The sequence below is a fragment of the Saccostrea echinata genome, unplaced genomic scaffold (genome assembly GCF_033153115.1).
Source record: "Saccostrea echinata isolate AGI-Se365-2 ecotype Australia unplaced genomic scaffold, CSIRO_AGI_Sech_v1 ptg000030l, whole genome shotgun sequence".
Lineage (NCBI taxonomy): Eukaryota > Metazoa > Mollusca > Bivalvia > Ostreida > Ostreidae > Saccostrea > Saccostrea echinata.
Genome location: NW_026889779.1, coordinates 27672830 through 27693070, shown reverse-complemented (window position 1 = coordinate 27693070; position 20241 = coordinate 27672830). Strand labels below are relative to the sequence as shown.

At 33.8% G+C, this 20241-nt stretch overlaps 1 protein-coding gene across 1 annotated transcript; it reads right to left on the bottom strand.

Moving 5' to 3' along the window:
- Positions 1–1334: 1334 nt before the first annotated feature.
- LOC133196998 (heat shock 70 kDa protein 12A-like) lies at positions 1335–13982 on the bottom strand. Its single transcript, XM_061332839.1, has 8 exons — positions 13908–13982; positions 13619–13795; positions 13292–13486; positions 11390–11469; positions 10783–11080; positions 10353–10571; positions 10111–10267; positions 1335–2314 (listed from the first exon to the last, which is right to left on the bottom strand). Exons 1-8 carry the CDS (start codon positions 13980–13982, stop codon positions 1335–1337), a joined length of 2181 nt encoding a protein of 726 aa, XP_061188823.1.
- Positions 13983–20241: the final 6259 nt, after the last annotated feature.

Below are 20241 nucleotides of genomic sequence, written 5' to 3'. Positions count from 1 at the left end.
GGTTTAACGATAGAATGCGTTTCGTGTATTGTCAATGAAGCAAGAAGAAAATACGGGAGATAACTCTAACTCAGTTCATTTACTATGAAAAATCCCGAGAGTTCTGAATGTCAACATGGTGTGTAAATTTGAAGCGAGTAAAAAACGTTGGTGAAAAAGTGTTGAATTCTTTCATAATATGGATAAAATTTTTAGATGAAAGGTATTTTCAGTCTCAAAAAGGTTTGTTATGATTAATTTAACTGTTATTTTCAATGCAACTTCATTAATTTTCTCCAAAATCGTTTCGGAGCGATTCTGCAATTTTCTGCTTCATTACGGGTATATGGGGGGCATTCTCACTGTGGTGAGGGTCATCCCGAGACACAGTTAGATTATTCTAACTACGCACCCCGTTTTTTATTTTATTTATTTATTGTATTAAAAGTCGTTTAGCACAGGGGCATGTGGAGTGTTATTACGTATAATACAGGTTATCGGCGGACTTTATCTGTTTATATTCTAATTACATACACATGTATATTACATGTAGAACTGTTTAGTAAAGGCTAAGTTAGACACCATGTATTGATTAAAATTTTGACAATATCGAACGTGAAAATAAACATTATATGTGACTTAATGTTTGCATTTAATTTATTGAATATTCAAGTGTCTCTGTGGTCTAGTGGTATGATGCTCGCTAAGCAAGCGAGAGGCCCGGGTTCAATCCCCGGACGATTCTTTTTTTTTTTTTTAAAAATGTTTTTTTTTTTTTTTTTTTTTTTTTTTTTTCTTTTTTTTTGGATTTACTAAATGATACTATTCAACATGTGAAATGAAAAAGTTATGATGTCTGGCGTGTACATGTACAAACTCATAAAATCATTATTAAAGTGTGATAAATATTATTAAAAAGAATCTTCTATGTACACATATTAAAGAATAAGCAATCAAATCTTTATATCCATATTGCCTTTTTTTAAATTTAAATTTGCTTCAATATACATGTATACATTTAATAATTCTACAAATACAGGGGGGCAGTGTGACCCCCCCTCCCGAACTGCGCATGCTCTTCTTTTTTCCCTAAGCGGGGGACAAAAATTCTCTAAATTAGCTTGTTAATCATACTTTCTAAAGCTATAAATTTTAAACCAGCACACAATTCGACTACTATTTTTACATTAGTTGTTAATCGTACTTCTTAAACTATTTATGTAAACCAACAAATATTTCGACAGCTATTTTTGATTAAAAATAAGATAAAAACTTTGGGATCTTTTGCTATTTCCACCTATTTTGACCTAATGACAATGCCACTTCGATCACAAGATTAAGCATTTGCAAGAGTATTAGGTTACTTTAACAACACATCTAGATGGACTGCAGGTTTTCAGTGTTACAAATGCGGAATATACAAATTCTGTTCCTTTAAATTTTATTGAAATATTCAGAATTCTTTTCATGTGGTCTTGATGCGCAGGAATCGGTACACGTAGCTCTGAAAATAGACAGTTTATTTCTTCTTCGACATTTACTGGCATTTTATCATTGGAAGAACTAACTTGCCTAAGATTCAGAACACCACCTTTCAGTTTCTCTCTGATGTAAAATTTGTGAAGAACCTTTTCACCAATTTTTATTGGTTGACCTTTCTTAGTCACAGAATAGAAATTTCCTTCGTAGATTTTGTTGATTGGAGAAATTTCAGGAGTCAATTGAATACCATACCACATTTTACTTATTCTCGAGGAAATGACGGCTGGATTGTGTCCAAAAATGACAGCGCCCTTAACTACAGCCAAATCGGATTCAGGTGGACAGACCAAACGAAGTGATGGGTACGTTTGCTTTATAACCTGTCTGATTTCCTTACAACCTGCATAACCACCAACCAGCAGTATGGAGTGAATTTCATCGGTAACAACCTCACGAAGGCATTTCAGAATGCTCGACACTGACGATGAAAAGAACTCTTGGAAAAGTGTTATGGGGAATTTCAGCTTGTCTCGAACCAGAGATACATTATATTTGCTTAATTTCTCGGATTTCATTTTCGAAGCGATAATTGATGGTATTTGAAGCATAACGTATTGCGACTTTTGCGAATCAACTTGTCTTTTCTTTATCTCGAAGCTCCTCCACAAGTCGTGCATTTCTGTTCGATAGGATTTACTAAGAGTCTCGAAATTGCAGTCAAGAACATTTCGTATGAAGTCCCAAAAACACTTATCAACGTATGTTCCTCCACAGTCACTTCCTCTACAGCACTTGAGTTCCCGGATCATACCACTTGGGAGAACTTCATTAGTTGTAATATCTACTGTACCACCTGTTATAATAAACCAGAAGTCTCTGTAGCTCTACTGGTCTGTACATATACATGTAACAAAGAAAAAGTAGCACTTGGATTTGAAACTTTCCAACATGCAGCAATAAATAAAATTATGTATCTTAATATAGTCTACTTGTGTGCCAAGTTAAATTGAAATCAGATCAAAACTGTAGGAGGAGTAGCGTTTTAAAAGAAACTCACAGAAATTTTTATTTTTAGTAACCATGGCAACATCGTTCACCCAAATCAAAAACTGATGCTCTGAATTATGTATCTTTGTGTAGTCTACTTGTGTGACAAGTTATATTGAGATCAGATCAAAACTGTAGGAGGAGTAGCGTTTTAAAGGAATTTCACAGAAATTTTTATTTTCAGTAACCATGGCAACACTGCTCATCGAAATCAAAAACCGATGCATTAAATTATGTATCTTAGTGTAGTCTACTTGTATGCCAAATTATATTGAAATCAGACCAAAATTGTGGGAGGAGTAGCATTTTTAAGGAATTTCACAGAAATTTCTATTTTTAGTAACCATGGCAACATCGTTCATGGAAGTCAAAAACTGACGCACTAAATTATGTATCTTATTGTAGTCTACTTATGTGCCAAGTTGTACTGAAATCAGACCAAAACTGTAGGAGGAGTAGCGTTTTAAAGGAATTTCACAGAAATTTCTATTTTTAGTAACCATGGCAACACCGCTCATCCAAATCAAAAACTGATGCACTAAATTACGTATCTTAGTGTAGTCTACTTGTGTGCCAAGTTATATTGAAATCAGACCAGAACTGTAGGAGGAGTAGCATTTTGAAAAATTGTTTACAGACAGACGGACAGACAGACGGACGCCGGACACCTTACTATCGCATAAGCTCTTCTGGTCTCTGACCCGTAGAGCTAAAAAGCAAATATAAGCAGTTTGAAAACAAAGGAAATGCATCGTGTGTTATAACTGCTATGCTGGGTTTTGTTTGTTTGTATGTTGTTTAACGTCCCTCTCGAGAATTTTTCACTCATATGGAGACGCCACCACTTGCCGGTGGAGAGCTGCAAACTTTATCCTATACTCGGCACTTACAGCCATTGAGCAGTGAGGGGTCTTTTTCGTGCCAGCACCTACTGCGACACGGGACCTCGGTTTATACGGTCGCATCCGAAGGACCGGTCCCCACGTCCCACAGTGGGATTCGAACCCGCGACGTAAGGATCAACTCCTTACTTCGCGACTCTAGAGCAGACGCTCTAACCACTGCGCCACGCGGGCGACGCTATGCTGGGTAAAACAGTAGTATGAAACCTTCGCAGTACAATACTTAAGATAAAAAATACATTCTATACAAGGATTGTCGGGGTTTTTTTTAGTTCTTTACTAATATCGAACAAATATAATATGGTAGATGACTATATATTGCATACGATTACATTGTCTATTTAAACTAGTCACTTGATGTGCCAGTCAAGTAGCAAAATACTTACACTATTGAGGGTCATCTATGAATTTCAATATTGCAAGGGCATAACCAAGTTAAAAATTAAACAGTTATTAGGTCTTTATCACATTTACTCTGTCCCTTTGAAAGTTTTAAATGGTCTATTTTAAAAGGTCAAGGAAAGTCCATTTTCGATTCTTCGACACCAGAATACTATCTTGGATCTGAGATAATGGATATTGTAAATCATTCGCTAGAGACTACTGCTCAACCAACCTGTCTGTTCCTTAAACTTTAATTGGTCAAAAAAGTCTACACATTACACATTGTATTTCTTACAAACATACTATGACTATTGCTTCCAAACTTTTTAATTACAAAAAATATCTACAGTGCCTACATATTGAACATCGAAACATAATCCTGCTACGTGATCGTATCCTACTTCAGGTTTTAACTATAGTCTTGCTAGACACATCATTACTGGTGATCTATGTATAGTTAATAATGAAGACCTTAAATCCCTTATTTAAAAAGGGCCAGATTTAGGGAACCATGTTTTTTTAACTGGCGTCAAAATCTAAAAATATCATGAAATGGCGAGGGGCAAAACATGAAAAAGAAGACAATGACACTTTGTCAGAATGGATTAAAACTATCAGCTGGATGTTAAAATCTCGTATTAATTAAGCGACCGCGGAGCAATATCAAAACCATCTAATATTCTTCTGTTTTAATAATTCAGAATTGAAGAAATGAATTGGATACATCACACGATCAATATGTACTGGTTTTTGTGTGTAAAGACAGCTTATTGTATTTATTGTATTTTAGAGGAACTTGGATCTAATCTGCAAGTGGTAATCCAACTTATCTTTCTTTACTCCTCACTAAATTATAAACAGCAATAGAGGGGAAACTTCAGGAGTACTGTACAACAATATATTCGAGAAGTGGTGCAATTGTTTGTTTGTTTTGTTTTTTTTTTTTATTGTTTAACGTCCCTCTCGAGAATTTTTCACTCATATAGAGACGCCACCACATGCCGGTGGAGAGCTGCAAATTTTGACCTATGCTCAGCACTTAGGGCCATTGAGCAGTGAGGGATCTTTTTCGTGCCAGCACCTACTGCGACACGGGACCTCGGTTTATACGGTCTCATCCGAAGGACCGGTCTCCACGTACCACAGTGGGATTCGAAACCGCGACGTAAGGATCAACTCCTTACTCCGCGACTCCAGAGCGAACGCTCAAACCTCTGCGCAACGCGGGCGACCAATTGTTTGATGATTGTATGTTGTGTTACGTCCCATTCGAGAATTTTTCACTCATATAGAGACGTCACAATATACCGGTGAAGTACGAAAGCCCAGAAGGCTCATTCGAGATTCGAGTTTCGAAATACGAGATTCGAAATTCGAGATTCGAAATTCGAGTTTCGAGATTCAAGATCCAAACTAACCAAACAAAAGACGGTTTAAGATTCAATTACTCCCCTTTGCTAAGTTTTGACCTTCAAGAAATCATTGATTATATTCAAACCGAAAAGGTCATTTGATTATATTACAATGCAAGAAAGAGTGCTATATATATCAGAACGAAATTAGAAAAAGTATTGGGTTTTTGGTCTGCAAAATATGCTTAAATTTATATTATAACTTCTTAAATATTATAATAGATTTAAATCAAGAATATCTATATCGTATTATCTTCTTTGTTTACATGTTCGATGTCATATAATAATAAATATTGTTAATCGGATTCAAAGAGCAAAAGTATGGGGAATGGGCATATTGTAGTCGATGAGAATTATTAGTGTGCAATAAAACAAGTGACTACCGATTAATGATAAATAGAACTACGGGTTTCAAAGAGGATATAGTTTGTAACAAGGTATTAGAAAGTGACCAGTGACTAATACGGGTTTCAAGTGTGCAATAAAACAAGTGACTAGCGATTGATAATAATTAGTAATACGGGTTTCAAAGTGGATATAGTTTGTGACAAGGTGTTAGAAAGTGACCAGTGACCAAGTTTGTGAAACCAAGAGACAGCCCCATAAGTACATGTACGGATGGCTGAAATATACATGCTTAAAAATTATGACTTCTCTTTGTTCAGGCCCGTAGGAAATGATAAAATAAAAAAAATCACTGTAAAGCCCCCTTCCCCCCCCCCCCCAAAAAAAGAACAACAACAAGGGGTTATCACGGTTATTAGACGTTATTTTTGAAAGGACATTAGGACAAAGTTGCTTTGTTTTCTATAGTAAATTATATCGGTAAAAAATATAAGGGGAATGGGGGGGGGGGGACGTGCCCAGGGTCCTATGGCTATGTTGTTTATTTTATTACAACGGTAGACAAATGTTCGGTTATCAACATTAAGTGTCAATCTTGCTATGCATGGGCAAAATAATTATATATTCGATAATTATTGATAAGGAAACCGCTCGGGTCTCGCAAGATACCTAACCAATCAATACACAAGTTTCAATACATGATGTAATGGCCATAGAGAAAAAAAGATATGAAAGTATTTAATAATGATAAAAAAAAACAATTATTTTAACAAAAAAATGCACCCTCTATACACCTTAAGGACTTTGAAAAAATCGCATAGCCTAAATGAGCACGTACATGTATTAAAATTACGTAGTTCATGTATGCCTTTTGAAAGACATCGTAGTAGTGATAAAGAAAAATCGCGTTCGCTTTCCCAATGGTGTATATTCCATATAGGCAAAAAGGCTGTAGCCTACACTTCATTTTCTTGATGCAAAAAAAAAAAATATTTATACATGTATTTGATTGAAAAATGGGGGAAAGTTGACCATAAATCTTATTCATTTACCAGTTACTAGAATATATTTTCATCAAATGCAATAAAAGTATTTTTAGCAATCCACACTTTTATGCCTATCCAATTTTTACAGTATACAAAACTTTTGATTTTTATAGCTGGTTAAAGCTGAACACGACTCGTAAATAGGCATACGCCATTTTCGATATTACTATGTAAGATATCAGCACCAGGGTATACTCTTCGAATTCGTTACACCTGACTGCTTTATTGTCAAGGGTATCGGCGTGGAATGGCGACCCGTGTTCGTGCTGGTTATCTTGCGTTATCTTTGTTTACATTTTATTGCAGTTACTGACGTGTGTTTGTGTTTGTTTGTATACTGCACTGACCTGTGCAACTGTTGTAAATCTCTTTGGTATCTGCATTATTCTGCATTAGAAGAAGCACACAGTCATTTTTGTCGCTAACAAGTGCTGTATAGCATACCGGTGACAATTGATTTCACTGAACAGTGACCAAGTGAGCGGCTCTATTTATAGGGGCCCTCAGATATAGCGAAAGTCCAACCAAATATGGCGGACAGATTCTTTTTACGAAGCGTGTTCAGCTTTAATTATAAAAAAGAAATGTTACCCTGAAGACGATATCAGACTATTAAAAATGACATCAACAGGAGTTTACTAATATGTTTGGGTTAGTAGGGAGTCAAACATAAAACATTTTAAAAATTATATTTAGATTATTCAGTGAAGAAGTTTCCATAATTTCCGTGCACTGTGTAAGGATTTTAAAATTTCTCAATTTTATTACAAGTGGTCATGAAGATTTTAATTTCTGTATCATAAAAATATGTTTAAATGATTTATAATTATATTCACTTGAAAAATGACGATGATAAATGTCTCCAAGATCGCAGAAAGTGAGCCTCCGACCCTCCCCCCTTCTATTGAGAGGGGGCGACTCCCTCCTTGCCTATCCGCAATTCGGCAATAATGCGCTTTAGGTGAAATCTGTGACCTCACATTAGTTTACGCATTAGACGAAGGGAATATACGCCACTGTTTCCCAATATGAAAAATACATAAAAAATGAGTTTTCAATTAAGGCTTTGAATACTTGAATTAATTAAAAATCATATAAACAATACAGACTGGAATTTATTTTATTCCATATCAAATAGTTGATCAGTCTAACTGCACAAATCACCCTTACATGTAATGAAATGTATCCTTAATTAAATTTCTGCGCAGTGTAAAGACGATCCTCAGCAATTCATATCAAGAATATGTTCCTCCCTCATCAATGTGCATATAAAATAATTTACCAACATGCAATCTAATTTCGCAAGTCAACGATAAGACCATATAATATTCTATATATGTATCTATTGTTTTATTTAATGAGGAAAATAAGATTTAATACATATTTTACCAAACCCTACCCAAAATTCATTTGTATTTTGTTTTGATACATATAACATTTTTTCTTGCATTATTAATTATGCAAATGGCCCATTTGTTATCAATATATTCAGTGATTTCTTGATAGTAAAAACTTAATAAAGGGGAGTAATCAAATGTTGAATTCGCCTTTTGATTGGTTATTTTGGATCTTGAATCTCGAATTTCGAATCTCGAATTTCGAATCTCGTATTTTGAAACTCGAATCTCGAATGAGCCTTCTGGGCTTTCGTAGTGAAGGGCTTCAAATTCATCAAAACGTACAACTTTTCAACGCTTTATACAACTATTCCCCACGATGAATGAAAGTCCGGGCTTTAACGTATGACTTTTTGACATCATAGACATCTGCTTTTTCAATAAAAACATAATTCATACAATTTGATTATCTTATCATTGGTCATTTACAAAATTAATTAAAAATATTTTGATTTTACATAAAAGTACTCTGAAATAGATATTAAAAAGAGTTTCTGATTGACAATATCTATGTAGGTTTTGGAGATGAAGTCTTCCAGCAATCTGTCGCAATGTCCATGGGCACTAACTTCACCCCATTATTAGCATACCTATTTTTGTATTCATTTGAAGAAGAATTTATTCAAAAATCTTCTACATGAAAAGAAAGTCTCTTGGTGTAGCCTTCAATTCAACATTTAGATATATCAACAACATTAACAATATTCGTTTTCTTTCCTGCGTTGATTCAATATATATCCCTTTGAGGCGGAAACAAAAGATACCACAGAGTCTGACACATCTGTTTCATATTTGGGAATTTTACTAGAAAAAGACCTTAATGGTAACCTAACATAAAAACTTTATGACAATTATGAAGACTTCAACCGCTCTATCGTCAACTAACCATATTTATATAGCAATATACCCTCATCACCTGCATATGGAATTTACATCTCCGAGTTGATTCGATACGCAAGAACATGCTCCACGTACGAATAATTTCTAAAACGAGACAATATGTAAACAAATAAGTTGATGAAACAAGAATATCAACAATCTCGTTTAAAGTCAAAATTTCGCAAATTATATGGTCGATACCATGACCCTGTCAGCAAATGCAAACCACTAAATTTAATGTTGACCGACTGTTTTCATGTACATTGTAAGGCCCTTATTTTCACACTGAATTGTGTACGGATTTTCCGTTTCCCAGTCATGACAAGGAGCACACAAAGGGTGTCACGGATCGGCAGGGGGATGTTTATTCCTTCATGGCATCTGATCCCAGCTCTGAAGTTTGTCTTTGCTCTGCTCCAAATTTGGATTGTTTCAATGGAGTTTTGAGATTGATAAATGTTCGCTATCTTCATATTTCACAGGATGAATTAGATGAGAGGCATTAAAGAGGCTGGGGGGTTGTGGCCATTTTTAGACTATATTGATCTCCTTTAGAAGAAGAGCTCCATATGAAGATATAGAAAATGATCAAATTTTAAAACTAAAATTTTTGAAATTTTTCTTTGCCAAATGATAGTTGACAGCTTAAGATACCATATCTAAAAAAATAAGTTAAATCTGGTGGTTAATTTGTGGTTAATTTGTTGACCCCCCAGCCTCCTTAACTTGTCATTTTTTTTATTTTGAAGCAGATTCTTGCAAATGTTCATGATTTTTTTTTAATGTTTTCTATATCAATAATTTAATATATTCATAACAATTGTAAAAAAGAGATGTTTTATTTTAAAGATTTATATGTAATAAAGTTGGGATGCGACTACCTCCTTTACGACTATTGACCACGTGACGTCAGACCGCAGGAATGCCTACACTTACCCTGCTGATATTTAACAAATGAGAATGAACAGCACTGAGTAGGCCATTGGCCACGACCAATGTAAATAAATTGTTTTGCATTGTGTTGTTATTTGTTTATACGTTTGGTGATTTTTAGGCATCATAAAGACTTTAAAGCTAATTTACACTTATTATAATTATAAATAATGGTTCTTAAATTTCACTGATTTGAAAAGTATGTATCTTTATTAAAATCATTGAACATGTATTAAACTAATAATACTATCCTCTCTATTAAACTTAGATGTACTAGTGGATCCATTTTCCCGAGTTTACTTACCTCCAAGATCAACCACAACAAATTTTGTACCCAACATGAAGGCTAAAACGCTGTCTGATTTTGTTTGGATATAGTTCTGCACTTTCAACTCTTTACACATTACAGCAGCTGCTTCAGGTTCCAAACAGAGAACAAGATCGTCCGCATGAATCCCCGCCTATAATAAAATTAAGTTAAGATCTATATACAAATGTCCTACCTTACATTCATGTATCATTTGAGATATTTATGTATTCTCTAACCTTAGCAGAAGCTCTAATCATAAACTTTCTTGCTTCGTCATTCCAAATTGCTGGCACAGTTAGAACCCATAGGACATCATCCTCAATGACATCAGATTTTATTTGGCAAATGTCATTGATTATCTTATTTTTTAGGTGAAGAATAACGTCCGAAAATACAATCAAAGCTGGCATTGTACCTCCTTGGTCAGCCTTTAAAACTAAACCTTCTAAAGATCCCTAGAAATAAGGGTATAACAAGATTTCTGTTAATCAAAGGATATTTAATTTATTGAAATATTATGTCTGTACGTGTATATTGGTGTTAAACATGATTCTGCAGCAATAGTACTTATCTTGACTCTATTTAATGTGAAATGCTTGGCTCATGTTATCATAAAAAAATTATTGTGTGTTATGTTTTTATATCTGCAGTTGTCTATATATTTACCTTTGTATCATACAATTTCATCTTAAAATTTGTAAACTTCAAACAACGTTCCACAAGATCCGGGTCGTTTAACGTCATATCATAGTACTTATTGTCAGCATCATAACCGAAACAGTCGAACTCTCCTTTTTCATTATAAAGAGCACAGGTGGATGTTTTCAGGGATAGAAACAGACCGTCGTTCCAGCGCGGGGTGAAAATATCCAAAGGATTACTGTTGAACTGCTCACGGCTTGAGAAGGCATACCCCGAATAAGTCGTCCCGATATCAATGGCTGCGACATATCTGTATTCGCTCCTGGAATAACACAAAGATGAGCAATCGCTACGATTGTATGTGGAAAACCGTACATATATACTAATAAATCATTGTAGAATGATAGGAATTGCAGTAGATAAATAAGTGTATCGCATTTATATATGTATTTATTGCTAAATGTTTTATGTCCCACTTATACAGAAGATGAAGTGTTAACAATGAAAGGTGTGTTTACATTACCTTTGCTTTTTTTAGATTTATTTATTGATTTCATTTAAACTTTTGCACATTGTATTCTATTGATCATGATTATCAAACAACTAATAACATTGTAAGTTTCATTCTTACTTTTTGTTGATTTCTTCATCACTTATTTCTGCATATACCTCATCTTTCAATTCCTGTTCAATTCTTTGCTCCTCATTACTCTGAAAACATGTAATAATCTAGAAGGTTATATTCTTGATAACAATTATATCTATCTGAAATTATCTATGGTAAGGGTGAATTCAAAAAAATAAACAGAAACATTTTTATCAACCTGCACTAAAAATACAGGTAATGAGAATAAATTTCTACTTCTCAGCATATGTCTTTTGATATTGTCTAAATACCTGCCAAGAATCTCATTAACATCTCAAGACGCAAAAAAGTTATGTTCAAAAATGATGCTAGAAATGTCTGGAGTGCAACACCTTTTTTTTTTTTTTTTTTTTTTTAAATAGACATTTTTGAAATTCGATAGTGTTTGGAGATCTGTGAAATAAATAATAATTGTTTATGTTGAAAATAAAGACTTTCCTGATACTATTCAAAGTATTGAGCTTTAAATGTAAATTGTAGCAATTTTTTTGACAAGTGGTGGCTATGGATGATGCTGAGAAAATGTTATACCATGTCAGGAGTGTTACAGAAACAAATGTAGTGATGCCCAAAACATTGATTTTACAAATCTGTATAAAATTAAGTCAAGAAGATTTTTTCCCAGATATACCATTGAAAACTTTAAAATGTTATATAAATCACAAGGAGCATTATTGAGAGTCAAGTACCTGCGCATACCCATTTATGTCAGGAGTTTTTATCCAAGAATGGAAAAAAAACTTTCATCAGAATATGATTCTCTGAATTTTATTTTGGAAATTAAGGACACAAAGAACAATCTTACCCAAAAGATCTATCAATTAAAGGGTCTGTCTGAGTCTCAGATCCGTGTTTCTATGGTAAGAAGTGCAACATATTCTAAAAAGACGAACATAGAATCTACGAAATTCTGGCTTTAAAAGAGGTTGTTGAAATCCCTGCAACATCAACTTATCGGACAGCCTGCATCTGATTAAAAATTGATCCTACTCGGAGCATGCCCATGAGTATCGAATATGTTGGGAGATGTAAACACCATATGCAGGTGATCGTGGGATATTACTACATAAATCAGAGAAGTTGACGATGAAAAAAATGAAAAATCTTGTTTGTCATATAATTGAGTTGTTAGTTTGCCTTCTTCGTCTATATAGTCAGTAAATATCTAAATATGAAACAGATGTGGTAGATTCTGTGATGTCTTTTATCTCAAATTCACAGGGATATATCGAATCGACATATGAATGAAAGTAACTATTGCTAATAGATAATACGTTGTCGATATACTTTAGTATCTAAATGTCGAGTTGAAGGCCACAGCAAGTGTTTTCTTCTTCTCATGAAGAAGGTTTTGAATAAATTCTGCTTCATAGGAATATAAAACAGGTCGGCTAATAAAGGAGCACAATTAGTGCCCATCATGTCCTAAATAGACAAAAATAATTTGGGGGGATATTGGATCATATTTCTTTCATATTAAAACTTTTCAACCAGAATTGAAAAAATTAATGTAAAATAACAATCAAAAAGCCATTTTCTTTCATATATACAAGAGAAGAAACTCAATCAATGTTTAGATCTAATCATATATATCCCTGACACCACTTAGAAGCATAAAAATCTATAATTTCTTTAGATTATGTACTTTAGAAAATGTTTTAGGACATAGCAATATTTTCCACTTTCAAATGAAGTTTTACTAATAAAAAAATCTGAAACTTTTTATGCAATTGTCTATTCTATAGTCACTTCAGGAATTTTAACTAAAATGCATGTACAGTATTATGATATTAGCGAAAAATATGTTATGCTTAGTTGATTTTTTCAAAAAAAAATTAATTTGGTGGTCATTATTTATGAATTCACCCGTAAATTCAAAATATTTACCTTTCTTTTATTTAGTCTAGGTTTGGGTATCGGCGGTCTTCTGTTTACCTCCCCTTTTACAGGAGTATGTGTCATGGTTGGTGTAGACATGTCACGCTCCTGAGCTTGAGTTTGAATGGTTCTTACTTTTTTGTCGCAGATTTTCTGCTCAAGTTGTTGTATTTTGTCCTTCACAGAACCACCAGATTTCTTCCTCTGATTCGAAAAATTAAGGTACACACAATTTGTAATATTCCCTTATGAATCTTAAAACCGACAATGTTCTTAAATACATTATAGAGTATCATCCTAGTTAAGAATAAGTACGTATAGAATTCTTTTACTGACCTTTACTTGACCTCCTGTGGCATGTCCAGTCTCCCCTCTATTTGATTTGATAACATCCTTAACTCCAAGGTTCTCAATCTTCTTCAGTAGCTCTTCGTTACTTTTGGAAGGCCAGACTGCATCGTAATTCTCCGATTCCTTATCCTCTTGATTTGGTTGCAATACACCTGTTCTGGGCTGCAAAAACAAATGCCTAAAAATCATAATCATGCTAGAAAGTTCATAAAGATGAAAAGCTCTCTCGCTCTCCTCTCTCTCTCTCTTTCTCTCTCTCATTTTTTATTAGTACCTTTGACACAAAGGTTCTCGGAGGTTTTGGAGGTGGTACTGGGTATGGGTTTTGCTTTTTCTCGGATCCTGACATACTTTTAATGTTTTCCTTGTTTCAAAAATTTGATATTATGTGTCAAGACACAATTATTTCTGAAAGAGAAATTAATTTTCAAATGTAAGAGAAAAATTGCTCCTCTTTCACTTATTATCTCTAATAATGTTACTATCATATTACTATTTTTTACCTTTACTTACCATGTTATGTACTTACCGTTGTGAATGCTGTCGATCTCCTTAACATTGATTTGAATTGTGCAAAATTGCATGTTTGTCTTGTCTTGAGCAAGAAACAAGATAAAACTTGATAGTGGGTCAAGGCGTATGAGGGGTTGTTTATGTAGAACAATATTGATCTTCGCGGTTGAAGTCGTTTTTGGAAAATGGTGCAGTAGATTTAAATGTCGTAGATTGAGTGTGCTGAACAAGAGGCCTTTATTGCTCAAACATATCAAATTTCAAAGATAATGTAATTTTTTTAACAGACACAAGTAAAAGCTTTCCAAAAAGCCTGCCTGATTATCAGTAGTTCACATCAAGTGTAGGACGTTTCGCTCAAATGAATGATTCGTGTGTGATACTGAATGAACAGGGTAGCAAAAAGAATTAACTCGTTTTACAAAATATATTTTATGCAGTATATATGGAAACTATATATAGCCATAAGTCATCACAATAAATTGAATCAGATGCGAATCTCGAGTTAAATGGAATTCACATACAATACAAATATTGAATGATTTAATAAAGTGTGATTTCTCTCAAGTAAATAAAGCTTCATCATTTCAAACCAGTTTTAACCGGTGAAAAAATTAATAATGGGGTCATTTTTCGACGTTGACAAATGACCCCCAAGCCGTAGAACTTTTTTTTTTTTAAGAAAAAGAACCCTAGGGTCTACCTGTGCAACCTATAAAAATTGACTCCCGTTGAAAATGACCCAATCCCAAACAGAGTGATATAAAGTTTAAAAGAGGTGATTGATGACAAGGTTTGGGTCTCAATGTTTATTTCTTTAGCATCTAGAAAATTAAAGACAGCATAAAGTACATGGATTAATTGAATTGAACATTGGGGACAAGACATGGGTATCTGCATGATCTAGTTTTTTATTGACTTTATTTCTTTGCAGTTTCTGGAAATTTTACTTTTTAGTTTAGGTTAGAATTGCTTGCATGTCAAATTTTGTTTGCCATATAAAATGGATAGTTAATTAATGCGTGTTCTTTTGGTTTTAATGAAATTGTACCAAAATTCTCTAAAACATCACACACTTATTTTTTTCAAATTGTAAGATACTTGTGCTATGTGTGTACACTGTTAAAATCATTGGTTAAAAATACATGAACTTAATCGCAGCTTGATAAAGCGGTAGATATAGATATCAAAAAACTCTCTCTCTCTCTCTCTCTCTCTCTCTCTCTCTCTCTCTCTCTGGAATATATACTGAAACGCAAAAGAAACGCAACAAGCAGTAATCTACAAATATTGGAATTTTTTATCTAATGATTTTCAAAAATAAATACGCTAGGGTAAAACTCGATTTGAAAACATCAGAGATTTGACAAAAATGTTAAATTATTATCTTTTAACTTTAGAAATAACACATGACTGTTGAAACACCCCAACCCCATGTCATTTAATTACAACTTGCAAGACTGCCATGCACAACAGTTGCAGCTTGAATTTTTACGATGCAATAGGTTCACCAATCTCGAGATCCGAGCAAAAGAAGTATTCTTTGCCATTTTTAAATGCCTGTTTTTCAGATGATGAGGTCGAATTTCCTCTAGCCAAGCGCAGTGAAGTAACCCTTTGACTTCCGGTCCAAGGACTGTCATTCATGCTAATGATACGTAAGAGGCTGTTAAGGCGTGGTGTGGATCATATTTGCATCTGCAACCCTCCATCTCCTTTATTTTGAGATTTTCCAGCTAGAGCAATGGAAATGCGTACTTAAGTCATTTTCAGGAAGCCTTGGCATCGCTTACGGATAAGAAAGGGGAATTTATTTTTCGGAGCCTTGCTGCATTACTTATGATGAACAGATACAAATCCTTAAAAACCCATATTATTGCCGAATGTTTTGTAAAACATGCATTTTTTGATTTCTGTTAAGCAGACTCAAACTTAACTTCCGGTAATGGTATGAAAATCATTTAACCGCTAAATTACCGATATTTACAAAGTTGAAGATGTCTTTACTTTTTAGATACAAAATTATATCCTATATGTTATATTTCCCCCTAAAATATGATGTTGCGTTTCTTTTGGGTTTCAATATATAAGAAAGAACAACGATCACTTAGGACCTTTTTTGGCCCTGTGAAAAATCAAAACTGCTTAATTTTAAGCTGAAAATACATTGAATTTCATTTGGTTCCTTGGTAGCTGCATATCCATTTAAAATTACGTAATTTTTTCAATAGCTAATCTATTATTGCATTATTTTTATTTTTTATTTTATGGCCAAAAGCTGCAACTGTTTTTCAATATATTGCATAGAGCCCAACTTCTGATCCAAAATGTGCAATTAAATAATTAAAGAACTGTTTCCGAAGAGTATAATCTATGTTTTATTTAAACAATTAAAATGCTTTCTTTGGTTGTTAGTGCGGGAATTAATGTTGCAGCTGTTGCAGACGTAGACGTAGGCGGGTTATGTAAATTTTTTTCTGCAGTAGCTGCGACGTTAATTCCCGTACTAACAACCAAAGAAAGACATTTTATTGTTTATATTTATATCTGTATAAATAATCATTTAAAGTAGGATTAAAAGGATTAATTAGTGTATTATTGATATGTCCGTCATTGTACGTTTCATTGATGGAAGAGCCACTGATCAAGAAATCTGTACAGGTGATATGCCTAGTGTTGTTCATGAACTGATAAACGGCAATGGTTTTCTTTGGAAATTAAGGAGAAAATATTCAGTGGATGTAAATATTTCTTTTTATTATTTGTTATTTATTTTTATAATTTATTTTTTTTTTATTCGAGGGGTGGGCTCATATTTGAATTCTTTGCTCAAAATACACATTTTCTGCAAAATTCAAGAACATTGCAATTTCACAAGGCCTGTTTTTCAATTGCTGGACTCTTTTATAGAAAATGAAAGCAGTACGTCTCTTCTTTAAATTGATGTTTGAATTGGGACATTGGGTCTTGGTATATGGACAGAACTATTTTAAGGATAAAGTGAACATAGTTCTTGAAAAAAAAAATCTTAAAACAATTATAAATTTGTCAAACCAGAATGGAAGCATTTCCACATAGTGTAGACTGAAGTCGATTATTGTTGTCAATTAATAATAAAAGACAGATCATTTTATTCGAAAGATTTAATAAGGACAACATATTATCCCTGTATCCCCATCATACCTCAGGTGAGCACTTTGGTCCACTGGCCTTTTGAACTATAATTAATCTTTTTAACGAAAAAGAAAAATGCATGAGTATCTCTACCAGTAGTCATTATTCTACGGGGTCATTTTTTTAACTTCACGTATGGTATGCAGATTTTTCGACGTCGAATAATCACTGGGTTTATTTTTCTACCTCGAAAAATGCCCGGGTCATTGTTCTATGAGGGTCATTATTAGTCTTTAATCTGGAATAAATACTTACATCTTGAAACAATTACGTATGACACATTTTTTTTCTACTGAAATTTACAATTAAAGTTGATTAAAATCAAATCATCGATCCACTTTTGTTTATATTGTCTCTACCTCGGTTAGCGAAAATAGAAATGGAGCGGGTAGATGATCTGCTGATCAAATTAATTTGTGTAAATTTTGGTTTTTGCAATCAAGTGCGAGAGGGAGTCGTTGTTGTTTCATATTTTTCCGACTGCTAACAATCAGTAGGTTGCTGAGCAGTTTGTTGTAAATGATTCCACTATAATATAGAACGTCTTATCCGTCGCCAGAGAGACCATGTAAAGGTATCAAACCAGCCATGAGAGGGACGTCTGCCATGTCAAGATGGGGCTATTCATCCTGCAACCTGTTAATTGTCACATCATTATTTTAACCGCTGTTAATTATAATACAGTAGGCAATCATAATCATCACGTTCGCCCAAAACTGGAAGTAACCAATTGCAAAAGTTTGGTATGCAAGCTTGTCGACTTTACGTTGGTGTTTCTCCTAATCGCCCACTGTCGTATGGCTAATTTTCCAGCCTTTAGTCAAGCCCTTCTGGCAATCCATCATATTAACCAACTCAACTGGCCACCGTCCAGTCCACTTTTGTCTCCAATCAAACACTGGACAGTAGGGAAAAAAGGCAACTGATTGCCCTAACTACTACCGACTAACTAAGAGCCGTTTTATTAGAAGGAAGGAGTAATATCCCTTTGAGAAATAAATGCATCGATAAATTCCATTCGTCAGATGCGCGAGGGAGGCATATAAGAAAATGACAAATCAGTCGATTAAACTTATGGGGGTACCGTCAAATGAGTTTCATTAATACTTTATGAATTAACTGTCAAATTTAAATGAGATTTTGATGACTTGTTAATCAAAGATGTAACTATAGGATTCATTCTAAAGCGAAAGGTCTGGGAAAGAAGTGATATATTGAACAAACATAGTTTGAAAGAACTTTTATCTCTAAATTTTCAGATATAATGCTAAAAGTTGTGTCTGTAGTACCGTGGGGTATATTAGAAATCAATACAAATGATGTATTATACAATACATCTGCAATGTAAAATCATACAAATAGAAACTTTAAAAATACAAATAGAAAATATCACCACTTATACGAGCCTGGTCTCGGATAAGTGAGTTTATTTCAGTAACCCTAGTTATATTTATCTATTCCGGATAATTTACGTACATTCGAATATATATTAATTTTCATCCTTAGTCACAAGCTATCATTCCGGATAATTTAGGTCCATTTGTGTATAGTCTAATAATAATTTCTTTTCTACCTTTCTTGAAGAATCGATTAAACGGTAAAGCCATGGAAAATTTTTGGAAGTTAAATTGTGGCAATGTTTTAAATTTTGAAATTAAATAAATTTGATTTCTTGTATAACTATTTCAAAGCAAAGTAGACGTACCAGTGGCGAAGTTTGACTTTGGATTTGGCCTGATTGTACTTTTTCGCAAACTGAATTGAATTTACGCGATATTGTATTACGGGTAACAGGAATAAATTATCAGTTTGTGGCTCAAAGGATTGTTTAGTTTGAGTTATTATATTTGGAGCGGAATGTTAAACTTCGAGTCCATCATAGCTAGTACGGAGGGGGTGATTGGGGTCTGTCAGCTAACATCCGCAACTGTACTCGGCAGTGCTGGTACCGGACATCCATGACTGTACCTGCTCACTAATATCAAAGACGGAATGTCAGAGCAAGATTTTCCGGATTGTTCAACATATTAAACTATATGTTATTAATTAAGTATGGATTGTTTTTTAATGAAAAATACGAAATGTGTTAATATGGAGGAAAGAAAATTTCTGATTTTAAATAAATCTACTTTATGGAAGGCTGTAATCGCCAAAACGGTAACGATAAATGGCTTAGTGAATATATGTAAACTTGACTATGCCTACATTTTGTATATCTATGACTGTATCCTCTGCCTGGTATAAAACATCTGCGACTGTACCTGTGCCGTACATACACACTACCACTGGCTCAACCCGCGCTTGATTAATAACATCCACAACAAAAAATTCTGTAGATTTTCTCCGATTTAGATTTAAACTGAATTCAATCAAAGCGCAATTAACGCTAATCTTTATATTACCCATGACAGTGATACCGAGACAAATGATGTCAGCAGTAGTTAGGGAAAGATCCAAAACTTTTACAGATTTAAATTTAAAGCTTTATGTTCAGAGAACAATATGAACCAGGTCTTTATTTATTTATTTTTTTTTGGGGGGGGGGGGGGCTGGGGGCATGATTTCAATATCCTACGTGCTCAATAATAATGATGAATTTAAAAACGAAACATGCTAGTATAATTATAGAAAATATACGAGTAAATAATAAACAAAGTAAAATAAAAAAGGAAATTAAAATAAATATCGGAATTAATTTGTTATCCTTAATTTTATGTTAGAAAGTATAAGTACGTCACAATATTATTAATTTCACCCATTTCATTGATCACGCAAGTGGTGTCAATGAAAAACACAGGTTTTATTTCCCATAAATATACATTTGTATGTCTTACGATATATACGGGTGGAATGGGCTGATCCACCCGTTTTCAATGTGTTATATATAAACCTCTCAAGTGCACCCCAGGAAGTAGCCTCCT